Here is a 17389-nt window from a genome sequence, read left to right on the forward strand (position 1 = left end):
GCATTCATACTAATGCTAAGGAAAACAGAGGGCGACACAATTTTTTATTTATTTTTAATATTATAAGGAGATTCACGTGAATGATCTCATTTATTGAACTTTCCGTTGACGTACGACTCACGACTCATGAGACGTGAGCGTTTGGCTTTCTAGCGATCGATCAATCAGCAGATGCAATTGAAGCTTCTCCGCAAGTGATATATCCAGTTAGGTTTTGGTCAGAAACGGCCTACTGCTGTGATAATCTGTCTAATTAAATACTCGTTGTCTTTCGTACGGGTGCATGCATGTGGCCTATCCGAGGACTTTGACCTGCAGCTGTCACTATCTCAGCTTCAGCATAAATGGTGAAACTCATCAGAAATCTACTGCATGGATGCATACTTATGCTCGCTGGCTCTCTCTGTGGTCGAAAGAACAGAGGAGTTTATTGCTCTTTAGTCAAGGTGAGCTTCCTCCTTGCACAATATTATTGCCAGCCGGTCGAGCTGCAGCTTGCTGTCGGCCTGTTAAAAACACTAGTCATGTTCATAAAGAGTATCCATGCATGCATACGAAAAAGTTTTCACAATATTGTTGTTTTCTTGAAGTAGGGATAGATCAAAGTTAGATCCAAGATCTGACATTTTTATGATTCTTTTTTTTTTTTTTTTGGGTTGGAAATAATATTTTAGAAAATATATAATTCTAATATATATATTGACGGGGCACTTTTATAGCTTCTCATATATTTTGCCAATTGCAGGTATCAGCCAATCTATATATATACTCTTTGAATATTTGCTCCTCCAATCACAAGTAGTACTACTTCAGAACTGCACGTTCCATTTGCGGGAGATCTTTGTCCAGCTAGATCTCTCCCAATATATACAAGGTACAATATAAATATCGCCAACTTATACAATTATAAATGTTTTCTTTTTTTGCTAGATAATTATAAATTAATGCGTATTATTTATGTACGTATGTATATAGGGTGTCTAATGTTCTCTCTTTGTTTATTTATTTTTCTCTTTGATTAAGTGGTAATGTTCACCGATCTCTAAATGGAGTAGTTTTGTGAGGCTCAGATTAATTAAAATGCATAATCTTACCATTATCTTTAAGTTAGTTTTTTGACAGACGATTAGGTGCCATCGATCACAAGCTCTTGTGTGATCGATGAAGATAGAAATTAATTTTGTGGCAGGGCAAAAATATTTGAGATTCTCTCCGATTGTTTGATTAATTTGGAGAGCAATTGATATTTGATACAATATTAAATTTATGTGGGATCTTTAATACTCGAAAATCTTATCAAATATTTATATGAGATTAATATCTCGAAAAGAGAACAGGCTAGGCCATTACCTTGATTTCTTTCATTAGACTATGCATCAGTTTCATAGTCTCATCATGTGTTTCTGATAATTGTTATAGTTTTTATTTGTTAATTTTTGTAAGTTCCTATATTAATATATATGTTTATGGATTGGAAAGGAGTGGAGCGAGGAAGGAGCTGTTCCACCTTTAGAGCATACTTCCAGTACTTATATATTTGAGCCTGCAGTCCAAACTTTCGAAAATGAAGAAGAAATACCACTCTCCTCTGATGTTCCTGACCTTGTTCCTGATCTGTCAAATTATTTTATGCCACAACATGAGCATGGTGAGAGCTCAGTTGGATGCCACTACTGACAAGCAAGCCCTTCTATCTTTCAAATCTCTTGTCTCTGATCCTCAGAGTACTCTTTCCCAATGGAACGTCGATTCATCTCATTGTAATTGGCCTGGTGTCAATTGCACCAATAATGGAGCTCGAGTCCGGTATCTACTACTTAACGGTCATGGCTTCATTGGAATCATTCCTCCACAGCTTTCCAACCTCACATCCCTCCAAATTCTTGACCTTTCTGAAAACTCTTTTTTCGGTCACATTCCTTCAGAGTTTTCTCAGCTGGTCAACCTTCAGATTCTAGATCTTGCAGTAAACTCCATCAATGGCACAATTCCTCCTGAACTCGGCAATCTACATAGATTGAAGAAAGTTGACTTGTCCAGAAATAGTCTTAGTGGTGCAATCCCCACAACGTTTGGTTTTCTACCTAATCTTACTTGGCTCTTAATAGCAGAAAACCAGCTATCTGGTAAAATTCCAGCTGAGTTGGGTCATCTCCAAAATCTACTTGTGCTTCAGCTTTATTGGAATCAGTTAACTGGAGAAATTCCATTTTCGATCTACAACATGTCTTCTTTGGTCTACTTATCTCTTACAAAAAACATGCTTAGTGGGAAACTACCTTCCAATATGGGCCATGATCTTCCCCGTTTAACTGAGCTTTACTTGGCTAACAATAAGCTGGAAGGTCCAATTCCTAGTTCTTTGTGCAATGCTTCACAAATGCAAATCATTGATCTCTCAATAAATAGATTCAGTGGGTCTCTACCGTTGCTGGGTAACTTGAAGAATCTAACACTACTTAATCTTGGATATAATAGGTTATCTTCAACGACGGAATTGAACTTTCAGGCATTTGGGTCCCTCACAAATTGTACTAAGATGGAACTACTCAATGTGGAGTCGAATGAACTAGGAGGAGAACTTCCTCTTTCTGTATCAAATCTCTCGCCAAACCTTCAAGAGTTTTTTATTGGTGAGAACTTCTTCACCGGAGGCTTTCCCCAAGGTTTTGAGAAGTACCAGAACCTCTCTTCTTTATATATACAAAATAATTATTTCCAAGGTGAAATACCAAGCTCTATTGGAAAACTGAAGCAACTACAAAGTTTGATGGTAGATAGAAATGAGCTTTTTGGAGAAATTCCCGATATCTTTCGCAATTTGACACAACTTTATGTTCTTGATATGTCAGACAACCAGCTCTCTGGTAGATTTCCATCTAGTTTAGCGTATTGCCAACACTTGAGTTTATTGTATCTAGCAGGGAACAAGCTCACAGGAAGCATTACAAAAAATATTCCTTCAAGTTTAAGGGAATTGCTATTGGCACGAAACTTGTTTACTGGTTCTCTACCAATGGAAATAGGAAACTTGAAGCAGCTTGAAGTATTGGACGTTTCTGGAAACCTTCTATCAGGAAATATCACCACAGAGATTACAAAATGCTTGAGTTTGCGCAATTTGAGCATGGCAAGAAACAACCTAACTGGCTCAATACCAAGCTCACTTGGAGAATTAACGCCACTAGAGAGCTTGGACCTTTCCTCTAACAAACTTTCTGGCCCAATCCCAAAAGAGCTAGAGAATCTTGAAGTTCTAAAGACTCTAAATTTGTCTTTCAATCAATTAGAAGGACAAATTCCAAGAAATAGTGTATTTGTCAACCTCACATGGAACTCCCTCCAAGGAAATTATAAGCTTTGTGGATTCAACCAAGAGGCTGCAGAAAAGCTGAGAGTCAATATATGTGCATCAAATTCTCATTTACTACCTAAAATATTGATTCCAATTTCTTGTTTCCTTGCATTAGTGTGTGCAATATGTTGCTTCTTCTGGGCATTGATCACCCGAAAGAACAAAAACAGTGGAGACAAAAAAAGATCTTCATCTGAAATCATCAGGTCCCTGCCAATGCTATCTTACTTTGAAATCCAGCGTGCGACAAATGGTTTTGCCGTAGAAAATCTGATTGGCAAGGGAGGATTCGGGACCGTTTATAAAGCAGTGTTCGAGAATACTGGGAAGTTTGGTGTCAACACCATCTCTGCAGTCAAGGTTCTTGACTTGGGACAAAGCAGAGCTTCTAAAAGTTTTGATATAGAATGTGAAGTGCTGAGAAATATTAGGCATCGGAATCTTGTTAAGGTTTTCACTTCTTGCTCAAGCATTGATCATATAGGAGCTGATTTTAAGGCTTTGATTATGGAATTCATGTCTAATGGCAACTTGGATAAGTGGCTTTACCCTGGAGATATCGAGTCTGGGTTATTCCTGACCTTAACCCAGAGATTGAATATTGCCATTGATGTAGCTTCTGCCTTGGATTACCTGCACCACCATTGTGAGCCACCTATAGTCCATTGTGATTTGAAGCCTGGAAATGTGCTTCTAGACGAGAACATGGTTGCTCATGTTGGAGATTTTGGATTGGCAAGGTTTCTACTTCAAAATCCTCAACAGAATGAGATTAGCACAATTGGACTAAAAGGCTCAATTGGCTACATTGCCCCAGGTATTCAAAATTCATCTAATAACATTGAAACCACCCAAGTAAAATCTTTGTTTTTTATATACCATCTGTGAAATTTTATAATTTGGAGTTAAAAATTTGTTCTAACATTAATGTATTTGTTACAGAGTATGGACAAGGTGGCAAAGCTTCTACCAGTGGGGATGTCTACAGTTTTGGGATACTGTTGCTTGAGATGTTTATAGCAAAGAAGCCCACTAATGAGATGTTCAAGGAGGGTTTAAACTTGAATAAGTATGCATCGACAATGCAGGAGAAGAAAATCACAGATATTGTGGATCCAAGGCTTTTCAAGGATAACGAAAATTACACTCAAAACTCCAACACTAGCACCAACACCAGTAATTTCACTGGCAGTGAGAGCAGCAACAACAACATCAACAATAATTCCAATCATTGTTGGTTTCACCGAAGTGAAGAATGTGCGGCAGCCGCAATAAGGCTTGGTTTGTCATGTGCAGCACATTCGACCAAGGATCGTTTGACCATGGGAGAAGCCTTGACAAGGTTACAGGAGTTGATGAAATTCCTAGTGGGATGATATATATTCGGACAACTCATGTCTATTTAGGGATGGCAATATATAATCAAAATCCAATGATGACACAAAATTAGAGGATTAATTTGGATTTGATATAAATGGGTTTAAATCAATATAGGTTGACCCGTTAAGATATGATTAACAAACGGGTTAACTCGTTTAAATTTTATTTCAAAACTACAATTTTATCATTGTTGGGCGTTGTAATATTTGTATTTCTCAATATGCTTATATTTTTATTTTTAGGATTGTAAATTTGGACCTATGTTCATATTTGTTCTTGTTAGATTTATAATATTAGTATTATTTTGGATCAAAATAAATATATATATATATATATATTGATATTTCTTTATTATTAGGTAGTCTTATTGCTTTTTATTTAAGATATTGTGGTTACTAATATTTTAAATTTTATGTGAAATTATGTTAATCAAGTCAAATGAGTTATATAGATTAGTTCTACCCATTTATATGAAATGAGTTGAAATTAAGGGCATGTCATGGTTGGAGCCATGGCATGCCTGCTGGGTGCTATCAAGTGAGTGCTATGGCAGGGGCCATGGCTTGTCTGCGGGGCTGTCATGCACGTGCCATGGCAGGGGCCATGGTATGATGGTGGTGCTGTCAAGTACGTGCCATGGCGAGGGCCATGATATGCCTGCAGAGCTGTCAGGGGTGTGCCATGGCTGGGGCCATGGCTTGCTGATGGGCTGCTGATGGTGCTGGCCATGCTGATGGCCCATGGGGCTGTCAGGGCATGTCAGCGACAGTGTCAAGGCAGGGCCCGTGGGGTTGTTAGGGTATGTTAAGGCATGACCTGTGAGGCTGTCATAGGATGTCAACAACAGTGTCAATGGGCTATTAGGGCATGCCAACAGCTATGTCAATGGGCTGTCAGGGCTGAGCCATGGTCTAGTCAAATGGAAAGACGTGAGCCATCTTCCAATTGACCCGTGCTATTCCTGCAATCTTCCTAAGGTCTGCACAAGGCCCTTAGAGCAGTCCTCCAAAGCTAGGCTTGACCCCATAAATGGTCCGATCTTGGTTGTCCATGCATATTTAGGGCCTTGTCCTAGGGAAATTTTCTTGGGGTCCTGACACTTTTATATGACAAGGGCCTCATGGCCGACCTCTCCACCCTAGGCAGCATCTCCCTCTTCACCTTGGGCAGCACCTGCCTCTCCGCTCCGAGCAACATTCTCCTCTTCACCTTGGGCAGCACCATCCTCTCCGCTCCAAGCAACTTCCTCCTCTCTGTCTTGGCCCACATGATGGCCTAGAGGTGCCTTACCAGCTAAACTCAATGAAAAGGCAACTTCAACTTTAGCATTGAGCTCGCCACTCTCCCCTCCCCAACCAAATTCTCAAATATGGGGAATTCAAAGGTGGGGCTAGATGCCGAATTGAGACTTTAAGAAGGAAGGTCAAAATCAAAGGCAAACACTAATTCAAAATGGGCTTGGCCCATCATGCCCTCAACATCGTCAAGGCTTAGAGAGGGCACACACACAGGTGAGTGTTTGGGGTAGAAGGTGGGGTACCTTGAGGTTTGTTAGCCACGAGGGAGTCACCAACACCTATGCTCGAAGCCCCCATCTTCGCCTCAAGAGAATGTGTATTTATGTTGATAAGGCAAGAGCATTTCCTAGATGCCCTTAGAGTAGACTCAGAAGAAGGCTTCAGTGTAGGAGTTGGTGCCATGACCTTGGTTAAAAAGAGAAGCCCTTTGACCTTCGAACAGTCAAGCACTTCCAAAAAATGATCAATGTTGATGTGGGTTAAAATGGCCTTGGTCCAAAGGGCATCCTCATGGTCAATCGCCCAAGCATGAACCATATTGATACGAGATTGCTCCCATTCAAACAGGGGTTCCAAGGCTACTGCCAAGCCTTTGTCATCAGGAGCCTTACTCTAAGAGGCCCTAACTGGGAAGTCCCGTATACCAACCTCAGAATTGGGGAATTCCCAGCCCATTCCAGAAATCAGGAAAAACTTTCTTGTCCATTGTTTGGCATTTGAAAGGCGACCCTTAAAACGAGCCAGCTGCTAATTCTTGATACGAAAGCTTAGAATATTTCCCGAAGAAATCCTCAAAGAGTAAGATGCCAAGAACTTTCGAGCAATTAAATCGGGGTATTCTTCTTTAAAGGCTCCAGAACCATTTGAAACACTACACAAGAACAAAGAAGAACCCACCATGTGTGGGATTGAAGCTGTGCAGGGGCTAACTGGAGAAGATTAAGAACGTCTCGTATGGGATGACAAAAGAGGAATCGCAAACCATAGGTTAGGGCACTGACAAGAAGGGAAGTCTTTTTAGTGAACCCTTCTTGGTCGACGCAACCATGACGGGGCAGTTCTAGAAGTATTGAATCTGGGATCCCATACGGGTTGCATAAGTTTGTCACAGCCGTAACGGTGGAGTGCAACTCGTAACCTTTAAAGGCCGGGACATCTTTCACAGAGGAAGACTCTGGAGAAGCAGAGGTTTGTGGTGTGTTTTGTTGGGCATGAGAGAGTCGCAGAGAGAGCAAAAAGCAGAGAGAAATGAGAGAGTTATAGAGAGGACAAAAAGCAAAGGAAAAGGAGAGAGTTGCAAAGAGCAAGAGGCTGCAATAGTGGAGTTCAAGAAAGTAAAGATAGAAGGAAGAAAAGGACACATTCGGGGAGAAAAGAAAAATGAAAAAGATCAGGGAAATGAAAGGGTAGAAAATAATGACAGATCTCATCATTACTTGACTAGGTGATGCGTTTGAAAGGGAATGTGGCAACAGTTACTTGGTAATATATGCATGTCTGTTGAAATTTAAAATTCGCACCTCTTGATAAGTGGAAACGGCAAAACAAAACAAAAAATGGGCTAGCAGGGTAGCCCATAGGTTCAAAACCCCAGTAGGGTAACCCATAGTTTTAAATACCTTTAGGAAAATAAATCAAAATATGCTTACATTGTTGCTTCTAGACGAGAACATGGTTGCACATGTTGGAGATTTTGAGTTGGCAAGGTTTCTCCTTCAAAATCCTCAACAGAATGTGATTAGCACAATTGGACTAAAAGGCTCAATTGGCTACATTGCCCCAGGTATTCAAAATTCATCTAATAACATTGAAACCACCCAAGTAAAATCTTTGTTTTTTATATTCCATTTGTGAAGTTTTATAATTTGGAGTTTAAAATATGTTTTAACGTTAATGTATTTGTTACAAAGTATGGACAAGGTGGCAAAGCTTCTACCAGTGGGGATGTCTACAGTTTTGGGATACTGTTGCTTGAGATGTTTATAGCAAAGAAGCCCAACGATGAGATGTTCAAGGAGGGTTTAAACCTGAATAAGTATGCATCGACAATATTGCAGGAGAAGAAAATAATAGATATTGCAGATCCAAGGCTTTTCAAGGATAACGAAAATTACAATACTCGAAGCCCCAACACCAACATCAGCACCAGTAATTTCACTGGGTGTGAGAGCAACAGTATCGACAAAAGTTTTAGTCATGATTGGTTTAACATAAGCGAAGAATGTGCAGCAGCTGCAATAAGGCTTGGTTTGTCATGTGTAGCACATTCGGCCAAGCATCGTTTGACCATGGGAGAAGACTTGACAAGGTTGCAAGAGTTGATGAAAATCCTAGTGGGATGATACTCAGACAACTCATGTCTATTTAGGGGTGGCAATATATAATCAAAATCCGAAGATAACACGAAATTAAAGGATTAATTTGGATTTGATATAAATGTATGGGTTTGGATCAAAATAGGTTGACTCATTAAAATACAATTAATAAACATATCAATAATGGTCAACTAGTTTAAATTTTATTTCAAAGTTACAATTTTATTATTGTTGAGTTGAAATATTTGTATATTTCTCAATATACTTATGTTTTTATTCTTAGGATTGTAATTCTGAATCTACGCTCATATTTGTTCTTGTTAGATTTATAATATTAGTTTTATTATAGATTAAAATAAAATAAAAATATTGATATTTCTTTGTTAGTAGGTTGTGTTATTGTTTTTTATTTGGAGATATTATGGTTACTAATAAATATTGATTTTAAATTTTATGTGAAATTATATTAATAATGTTAAATGGATTATACCAATTAGTTCAACCTATTTACATGAAATGAGTTAAAATTAGTCGTGTTGTGTTGACTTATTTATAATTAATTATTAAACAGATGACACGACACAACTAAATATTTAAATAAATCATATTAAAATTTGTACGTCTAGCCATTTAGTTTAATGAATTGTATTTAAATTAATCTATATAATTAAATATTTACAACTTAATATAATTAAATATTCATAACTTAATACAACATTATACGAAGACAACCTGCCAACGTAAATTGTCAAAGGCCGCTTTGGATTTTTGTCTCAGGGCTAGGCAGCAAGCTAGCCAGCTTTGCCTTTAAATATTCAGATTTTGTTTTCTTTTAGCATTAAACCTGTGGAGCTTTACTGACTATAGCATATTTTACCTTTTGCAACTAGCGTCTTCTATTATCTCTTTATATATATGTACCATAGGTGAATAATTAAATTGTTTTGGTAATTTTTTTTTTATAAGTGAGAATTATTAATAAAAAATATGAAACCATCCTCTCACTGAAATAAAAAAGTTTGTGGAATTTGAGTCATTTATACTATTAAAATTCGTAAAAAAAAAAAAACTAATATTAAATCATTGGTTTTAAAATTTTGACTGAGCATTGTTATCGAAAACTTTACTCAAATTTAAAAAACTTTACTCAAATTTAAGGGCGGGGTTCAGTACCCACACCCGGCCGCCCTACCAGTAAACCCGCTCGAGCCCCACCTAAGGCTAGCAGGACGGTTCGGCATCAGGTGGGTGCCAGCCCCCATGAGAAAAGCGGAGTTGGATGCTTGGTGGCGCATTATCCCTACCTGCGTTTCAGTATTTACTTTGACTCGATGAAAATTTAATTGTAAGTCAAGCTGCACTCATTTTTCCAACATGGTAGGTACGGTAATATCATTTTCCCTAAGCCCGATGCATGTAAGAGGGCCATTCACTCAACTTTGTTATGAGAATCCGAGCCACCCGTATTTTCGATCGGCCCGTAGGCTAAGGTCTATATTGGGCCTATGTTAGGAAACTAGAAAGAAATATTAGGGACTCGAAAAGCACAAATGGCGTTATAATTTCATCTTATTATTAAATATCATGTTATTCAAATTTCTTACCTAAACTCTATATTTCAATGATATGCCATCTTGTAATATGACGAGAAGACTGCGTGTCTATATTTTAGAATTATCTAATAATTGCTTGCAAAATAAATGAAACATCGAGATAGTGAACACCAATATCATGAAAAAAAAAAAAAAAACTATTTCTTTTCAGTAAGATCTACTTTTATACAAAGAGCACTCGTGTGATTTGCCTATTTAAAATTTATCTAACATTAGTACTCTTCATTTGAATTCTTGGTGAAGAAGTAGTACTACATACTTTGTCGAATAAGCAGCTGGCCGATACTTACGTGTGCATGAGCTACCTTGCCCATGCATTAATATTGCCACTTGATCTAATAATTTTCGCACATTGAAAAAAGTTGTTTGTATTTTTGTAAAGAGAATATTGTCCATTAAACGTAATGTGGGATGGGATATATTGGAGAAGATCAAAGAGCTAGACAGTTATGTTTGTGATAACTACCTCATGAGGAACATAAATAAGTTGAGACGTGGAACCCAAATAAAATAAACACTATAAAAATCATTAATTTAAGATTGGCATTTTGATGGAAAAATAGTTGAGAACTTTTCTCCTTTATAATTCATTAAGAAAGAAATCATTTATGTGAGGCATCAATTGTAGCATTATATATTAAATGTGATACAAAATACTAGCTTACGTATTAGAACGGAAAATAAGTTTATGAAAATCACCTATTAGTTTTTATGGATGAACATTATTGCATGAAAAGATGTCATAAAAAATCCAACAGAAGTTCTTAGTTGCGTTTTTTAGAATCTTATTTATACATGCTGCATGTACATTGTAAATTATAAATTCTTTTCCTCAAAATGAAAGCCCTTTTTAAAGATGATCTTACCGTGATCAAATAACTTTTATATATAATTATGATTTTACGATCTATGGAATTAAACTTTATATTTAATTTTTTTTCATTTTACATAACAATATTACGATCTGGTTCCGCCACTAACTAAATACCATGTCTTCGTATTTCGAAAATATATAATAATTACTCTATAAAATAGGCTTTTACAATCATTATTACTTATTTTGTGATGTTGTATAAAATATTTATATATATAATAATTAATATTATAGAATCTATTAATATATATATATATATATATATTCGAAACTCATTAATTAACTTCTGACAAAACAGTCAATAACTTTGTTGGGTATGCATATATTTTTAGTAGTACATGAGAATGCTTAAGTTTTGAGATGGGTTGAAAAAATTTCATAATTTTATTTTTAAATATGAAATACAATATAAATTTTAATTATAAATTATAAAATTTTTTATTTAATCACTATTTGATCATTACGATTTTTATAAATTTTAAAAGAAAAGATAATAATCAGTATAATTTTTTCAAATTTTAAAATAAAATAATATTAAAAAATCATATTCAAACAATTTTTGAACTATATAATATTTTTATTTAATTTTTTCTCTCTAATTTTTTAAAATTCAATAAAATATTTTAACAAAACTATTTCACCACTACCTACAGATGATTTTATTACTATTTATATAATTATAAAATATTCCAACTATCCAAATGAAACATTTATATTAAAAAAATGAACTTGTGTTCATGATCTTAATGTGCCATTTGAATAGTGAGTTGAGATGAGATAAGTTGAGATAAAAGTTAAAAGTTAAATAAAATATTATTAGAATATTATTTTTTAATAATATTATTATTATTTTAAAATTTGAAAAAGTTAAATTTTTTTATTATATTTTATATAAAAATTTCAAAAAATTATAATAATAAAATGAAATGCAATGAAATATTTTTACTATTCAAACAAGAACTAAATCTTGTTTGTACGTTAATAGCCAATAGTTTTGTTGTGCATGATAGGCATAGACTTTTGAGTAGTCATCACGTTAATAATTTCATTGATTGAACTTTGAGAGAACTGTTGCCAATATCAGAACTATTGCCTAACTGGCTCAATACCGAGCTCACTTGGAGAATTAGCATCACTGGAGGACTTGGACCTTTCCTCTAATGAACTTTTTGGCCCAATCCCAAAAAAGCTAGAGAATCATGAAGTTCTAAAGAGTCTAAATTTGTCTTTCAATCAATTAGAAGGACAAATTCCAAGAAATGGTGTGTTTGTCAAACTCACTTGGGACTCCTTCTAGGGAAATTATAAGCTCTATGGATTCAACAAAGAGGCTGCAGAAAAGCTAAGAGTCAATATATGTACATCAAGTTCTCATTTATTATCTAAAATATTGATTCTAGATTCTTGTTTCATTGCATTAGTGTGTGCAATATGTTGCTTCTTATGGGCATTGATCACTCGAAAGAACAAAAACAAAGGAAACAAAAAAAGATCTTTATCTCCAAACATTGGGTCTCTGCCAAGGCTATCTTATTCTGAAATCCAGCGTGCGACAAATGGGTTTTCCATAAAAAATCTGATAGGCAAGGGAGGGTTTGAGACCTTTTATAAAACAATTTCAAGAATACTGGTAAGCTTGGTGTCAACACCATCTCTGCAATAAAGGTTCTTAACTTGGGACAAAACAAAGCTTCTAAAAGTTTTGATACAGAATGTGAAGCGGTGAGAAATATTAGGCATTGGAATCTTGCAAAGGTTTCACTTCTTGCTCCAACATTGATCATACAAGAACTGATTTTAAGGCTTTGATTATGGAATTCATGTCTAGTGGCAACTTGGATAAGTGGTTGTGCCCTGGAGATATCGAGTCTAGGTTATTCCTGACCTTAACCCAGAGACTGATTATTGCTATTGATGTAGCTTCTGCCTTGGATTACCTGCACCACCATTGTAAGCCACCTGTAGTCCATTGTGATTCGAAGCCTGGAAATGTGCTTCTGGACGAGAACATGGCTGCCCATGTTGAAGATTTTGGATTGGCAAGGTTTCTTTTTCAAATCCTCAACAGAATGAGATTTGCACAATTGGGCTAAAATGCTCAATTGGCTACATTGCACTAGGTATTCAAAATTCGTCTAATAACTTATGTGATCACATAAGTAAAATCTTTATGTTTTTAAAATTCCATCTGTGAAGTTTTATAATTTGAAGTTTAAAATCAATTCTAATGTTAATGTATTTGTTACAGAGTATGGGCAAGCTGGCAAAGCTTCTACCAGTGGAGATGTTTATAGTTTTGGGATATTGTTGCTTGAAATGTTTATAACAAAGAAGCCCACTAATGAGATGTTCAAGGAGGGTTTAAATTTGAATAAGTATGCATCGACAATGCAGGAGAAGAAAATCACAAATATTGCGGATCCAATGCTTTTCAAGGATAATAAAAGTTACACTCAAAGCTCCAACACTAGCACCAGAACTAGGAATTTCACTGGGGTTAGAGCAGTAATAGTAGCATCGACAACAATTCCAATCATGGTTGGTTTAACAAAAGCAAAGAATGTGGAGTAGCTGCAATAAGGCTTGGTTTGTCATGTGCAGCACAGTCGGCCAAGGATCGTTTGACCATGGGAGAAGCCTTGATGAAGTTGCAGGAGTTGATGAAAATCCTGGTGGGATGATAGTGAGACAACTCATATGCATTGTTCATGCACAACAATGGCAGTCATCAAGTTTTTCTTAGGCTCGTGGCTAGGCATCAAGGTAGCCAGCTTTCGCTTTAAATAACTGATCATAGCATCAATGCCATCTCTTTGATGTTATGAAAAGAAAAATGTAAGTGAATCAAGTGCTAGCTAGTTCATAGAGATTTGTTGTGCATATTTACCTTTTGTGGCTAGCATTTTAGATAGTCTTTGTATGTCCCCACTTGTGGGTAGCTAGCGAACTTGTGTGTATGAGTCCCATGTACGGGTCGATTCTCTTTGGGATTAAATTACAATTTAAGTGAGAGGTTATGGTGATGGATTGTTGTGTTCTCTCCGAAGGTCTAGTTCCACGGGTGAGTCGTAAGGGCTCTGCCATGATGTGGTTCTCCCATCCCCAAAAAAAAAACAAAAAAAAAAATCTCATAGTATTCCACATTAAAAGTGAGAGTTATTGATAAAAATAACATATATGTACCGTCCTCTTGCTGAAAAAGAAGTTAGTGAAATTTGAGACTTCATGTGATATTAAAATTCAAAAAAAAAAAAATTATCAATATCAGATCATTGGTTTTGAAATTTTGACTGAGCATATACATTGGTCGTTTTTCTCTTTTTCTCATTTATTTTCATGTATTAAAATGACTTTGACCATCAAGAAATAATAACTTATAAACCCTTTTGACATTTTAAAAACAATAATCCTTGAACATCCCCGCCGCGGCCTCTTAGCTGACGTGGCATTTTATTAAAATAAAAATAATAATAAGCGGGAAACTAAATTTCAACTGTCTGTGAAATGCTAAAAACTACAGTCGGGAAATGCAGTCGGCGTGCAGTCGGCTGTACAGAATGAATAAAAAAAAATTATAAAAAAATTATTTTATATTCAGAGATACCTACATGAATAAAAAAAGTTATAAAAATAATTTTTTTTCATGTAGGTCCCGTATTAATTCACTTTTTTCTCCACGACTGCACGCCGACTGCATTTCCCGACTGCAAAAAATATTTCTCAAAACTAAAACCAGAGAGAGAAAAACCATTTGCAAAATCTGAAGAGAAAGAGAGTATCTAGAGAGAGAGAGAGAGTCTGCATCTTCTTCCTTGGGGATCTTCTTGTTCACGAGGCATCTACCATTTCATTTTGAGGTCTGCGTTCGCGGCTCCAAGTGTCCTAGTCTTTTGCGTTCGTGTGAGAGCGAAGCGAGAGAGTGGGAGTGGATCTCTGAGTCGCGGTTGAAGTGGTGGATATCTCTGAGGTCTGCGTTCGCGTTGGATGGTGATGATGTGATTCGGTTCTTCAAAAGCCAGTCTCCCGAACATGTTTGGTGAGATTCTTGAAACATTTCTTCATTTTTGCCTCAGATTTATTCATAACCCATCGAAGCTGACTGACCCATCGCCTCCATTTTTTCCTCAGATTAGCATCCTTGAAATGAAAAACTACCCGAGAGAGAAAAATGTTTTGCGAAATCTGAAGAGAGAGAGAGAGTAAAATCCAAAGAGAGAGGTCTGCACCTTCTTTGTTGGGGATCTTCTTCTTCACGAGGCATCTAGCATTTCATTTTGAGCTGAGTAAAAACCAGAGAAAGTAAAAGTTACGATCGCAGAAGAGAGAGAGTCCGCGTCTTTCTCTGTGAGCTGAGTAAAACCCAGTTTGCGAAATCTGAAGAGAGAGGCGTCTAGCATTCTCTTTGAGCTGAGTAAAAATCAGATAGAGTAAAACCCAGCTGTGAAATTTGAAGAGAGAGAGAGTCTGCGTCCTCTTCGTCGTGCGTGTAGCTTCCCCTGTGCTTCTCTCGAATTTCACCATCCATGGGGTATACAATCGTATATAAAATCCTCAGGCATGCGTATTGGGGACAAAAGAAGACTCACAATTCCACCATCCATGGGGTATACAATCGTAGTTCTATCTTTCGCTTTCTATTTTAACATCCTATTTTCTTGTTGAGTTTGAGCACTGTAGCGTCTATAGCTTTTTTTTTTTTTTTTTGCATTCTCTCACTCATTGATAGTATGGTAAGTGTTGTTAGTTCACGCCCCCTTGCCTTCTTGTTTTGTGTCCGATGGTTTTCCCTCTACAAAGCTTTGGGCGGCCAAATCAAGAAATATTGATACTCAAATCTTCTTATGCAGCTATGGATCTGAACGTGCTGGGAAGATACTGCCAAATTCATGGCTTGTGTTTGATGTAGAGTTGGTCGATGTTCGTTGATCACACCGCATTCATGTTTTCCCTCAATTTTGGAGGTTTTCACCTGCTGCAAAAAGATGTGAAGAAGTGTTTCATCGTAAATGATTGGGTCTTTGAGAAAAAGGAAAACTTTGTCCAGGATTGTAAATTTTGGATCCATCGGCTCTCCCATGGGGAACTAATTGAGAAATTTTTTTTGTGAAATTTCAAGTGTTTTGAAGAATTTAGATACTTATAGTGAGTTATGAAGGTTAATATTTCCTAAATACATTGTGCTAGGATTTGGCCATTTATAACTCAAGGCTGGAGAAAAATAGTTTCTGGTTTGCACTAGCATGCAAGATTGGGCATTGTTGTCGACATATGGGGTGTAGAATTGAACTATGGGATTCATGAAATTAAATTGGAAGCAAGAAATTTGAAGGAATGTTTTAATTAATTGCTGTAACAAGCTGAAAGCCATAAACTCTTGTTACAAGTTCCTAGTGGAGGGAATGTACTGGATGAGATATTAATGAAGCTCACTCTTAAGATTCAACGATATAATTATTCATGTTTTTATCGTGTATACTTAATTTTTTTTATTATGTTATAGTTTAGTAGCTTTTAGGGTTTAAATAATCAAATCGATTCCACACAGATTTATATTTAGTTATTACTAAAGATGGAATAGAAAGCATTAGAATATACAATACAGAGGTTGTACTCTTGAATTATTGCATTCTGTGGTGATTTTAGTCTGACGAATTAGCTCATTGACATTGTAAAAACAGCCACTATTGAAAGGAAACTCTAAAATGCTAAACCCATGTCACATCTCTAGATGCCAAAACTTACTCCTGATGCTCAATTGCCAAAGACTGTTGTTTCCATTGTTTTGCTGTTACTTTCTGTGGCGTGCTCCATTACGTTGAATCCAAGTGATACCCTAATGGCATTAATTTGAGGAACAGAAGCAACAGAATCCAAGTGTTACTTTCTGTGGCGTGCTCCATTACGTTGAATCATGAAGCAACAGAACGCCACATCAGCCAAGAGGCCGCGGCGGAGACGCAGCGCGGTTGCCTATGGCATTATTGATATTCAAATTCTTTTGGTTCTTCGGGGGAATAGTCAAAATTAGGCGGCCGAATTGTCATTATCTTATTACTTCGGCTCGATGAAATTTTAAATTTAAGAGTAGTCAAGCTGCACTCATTTTTCCCCAAGCCCAACGCATTTAATAGATTGTAGGCCACTCACTCATCTTTGTTCTGAGAATCCAAACCACCCTTTTATTCGGCCCATACGCTAAGATGTATATTGGATTTGGGCCTAGTCCGCACGTAATTTCTAGTCCCAGAAAATATATACCAGAAATTGAGTTATTGCTCAACTATAAAAAGGTTGGTGTCCAGAGTACGTGTCAGGGAGTATAGATTGTGTGAAAATTTTGTAGTGTTGCAAGATTTAATTACTTTATGGGTGTTGTAAGATTATATTTGGATATTAAGATGAGAATTTTTAATTTTTGATAAAAGTTTAAAATAATTTTTTTTAATATTATTATTATTTTAGAATTTTTAAAAATTAGATTATTTATTATATTTTATATGGGGATTTAAAAAAAATTAAAATGATGAAATGATATGAGATAAGAATTTTGTGTC

At 36.2% G+C, this 17389-nt stretch overlaps 1 protein-coding gene and 1 pseudogene across 1 annotated transcript; both read left to right on the forward strand.

Moving 5' to 3' along the window:
- Positions 1-286: 286 nt before the first annotated feature.
- LOC122295924 (probable LRR receptor-like serine/threonine-protein kinase At3g47570) lies at positions 287-4986 on the forward strand. Its single transcript, XM_043105199.1, has 4 exons — positions 287-446; positions 746-874; positions 1480-4172; positions 4298-4986. Exons 3-4 carry the CDS (start codon positions 1565-1567, stop codon positions 4729-4731), a joined length of 3042 nt encoding a protein of 1013 aa, XP_042961133.1. The 5' UTR covers positions 287-446; positions 746-874; positions 1480-1564; the 3' UTR covers positions 4732-4986.
- Positions 4987-5096: 110 nt separating this feature from the next.
- On the forward strand, positions 5097-15761 carry LOC122296094 (annotated as a pseudogene).
- The last annotated feature ends 1628 nt before the right edge of the window (positions 15762-17389 follow it).

The sequence above is a fragment of the Carya illinoinensis genome, chromosome 15, assembly GCF_018687715.1.
Source record: "Carya illinoinensis cultivar Pawnee chromosome 15, C.illinoinensisPawnee_v1, whole genome shotgun sequence".
Taxonomy (NCBI): domain Eukaryota; kingdom Viridiplantae; phylum Streptophyta; class Magnoliopsida; order Fagales; family Juglandaceae; genus Carya; species Carya illinoinensis.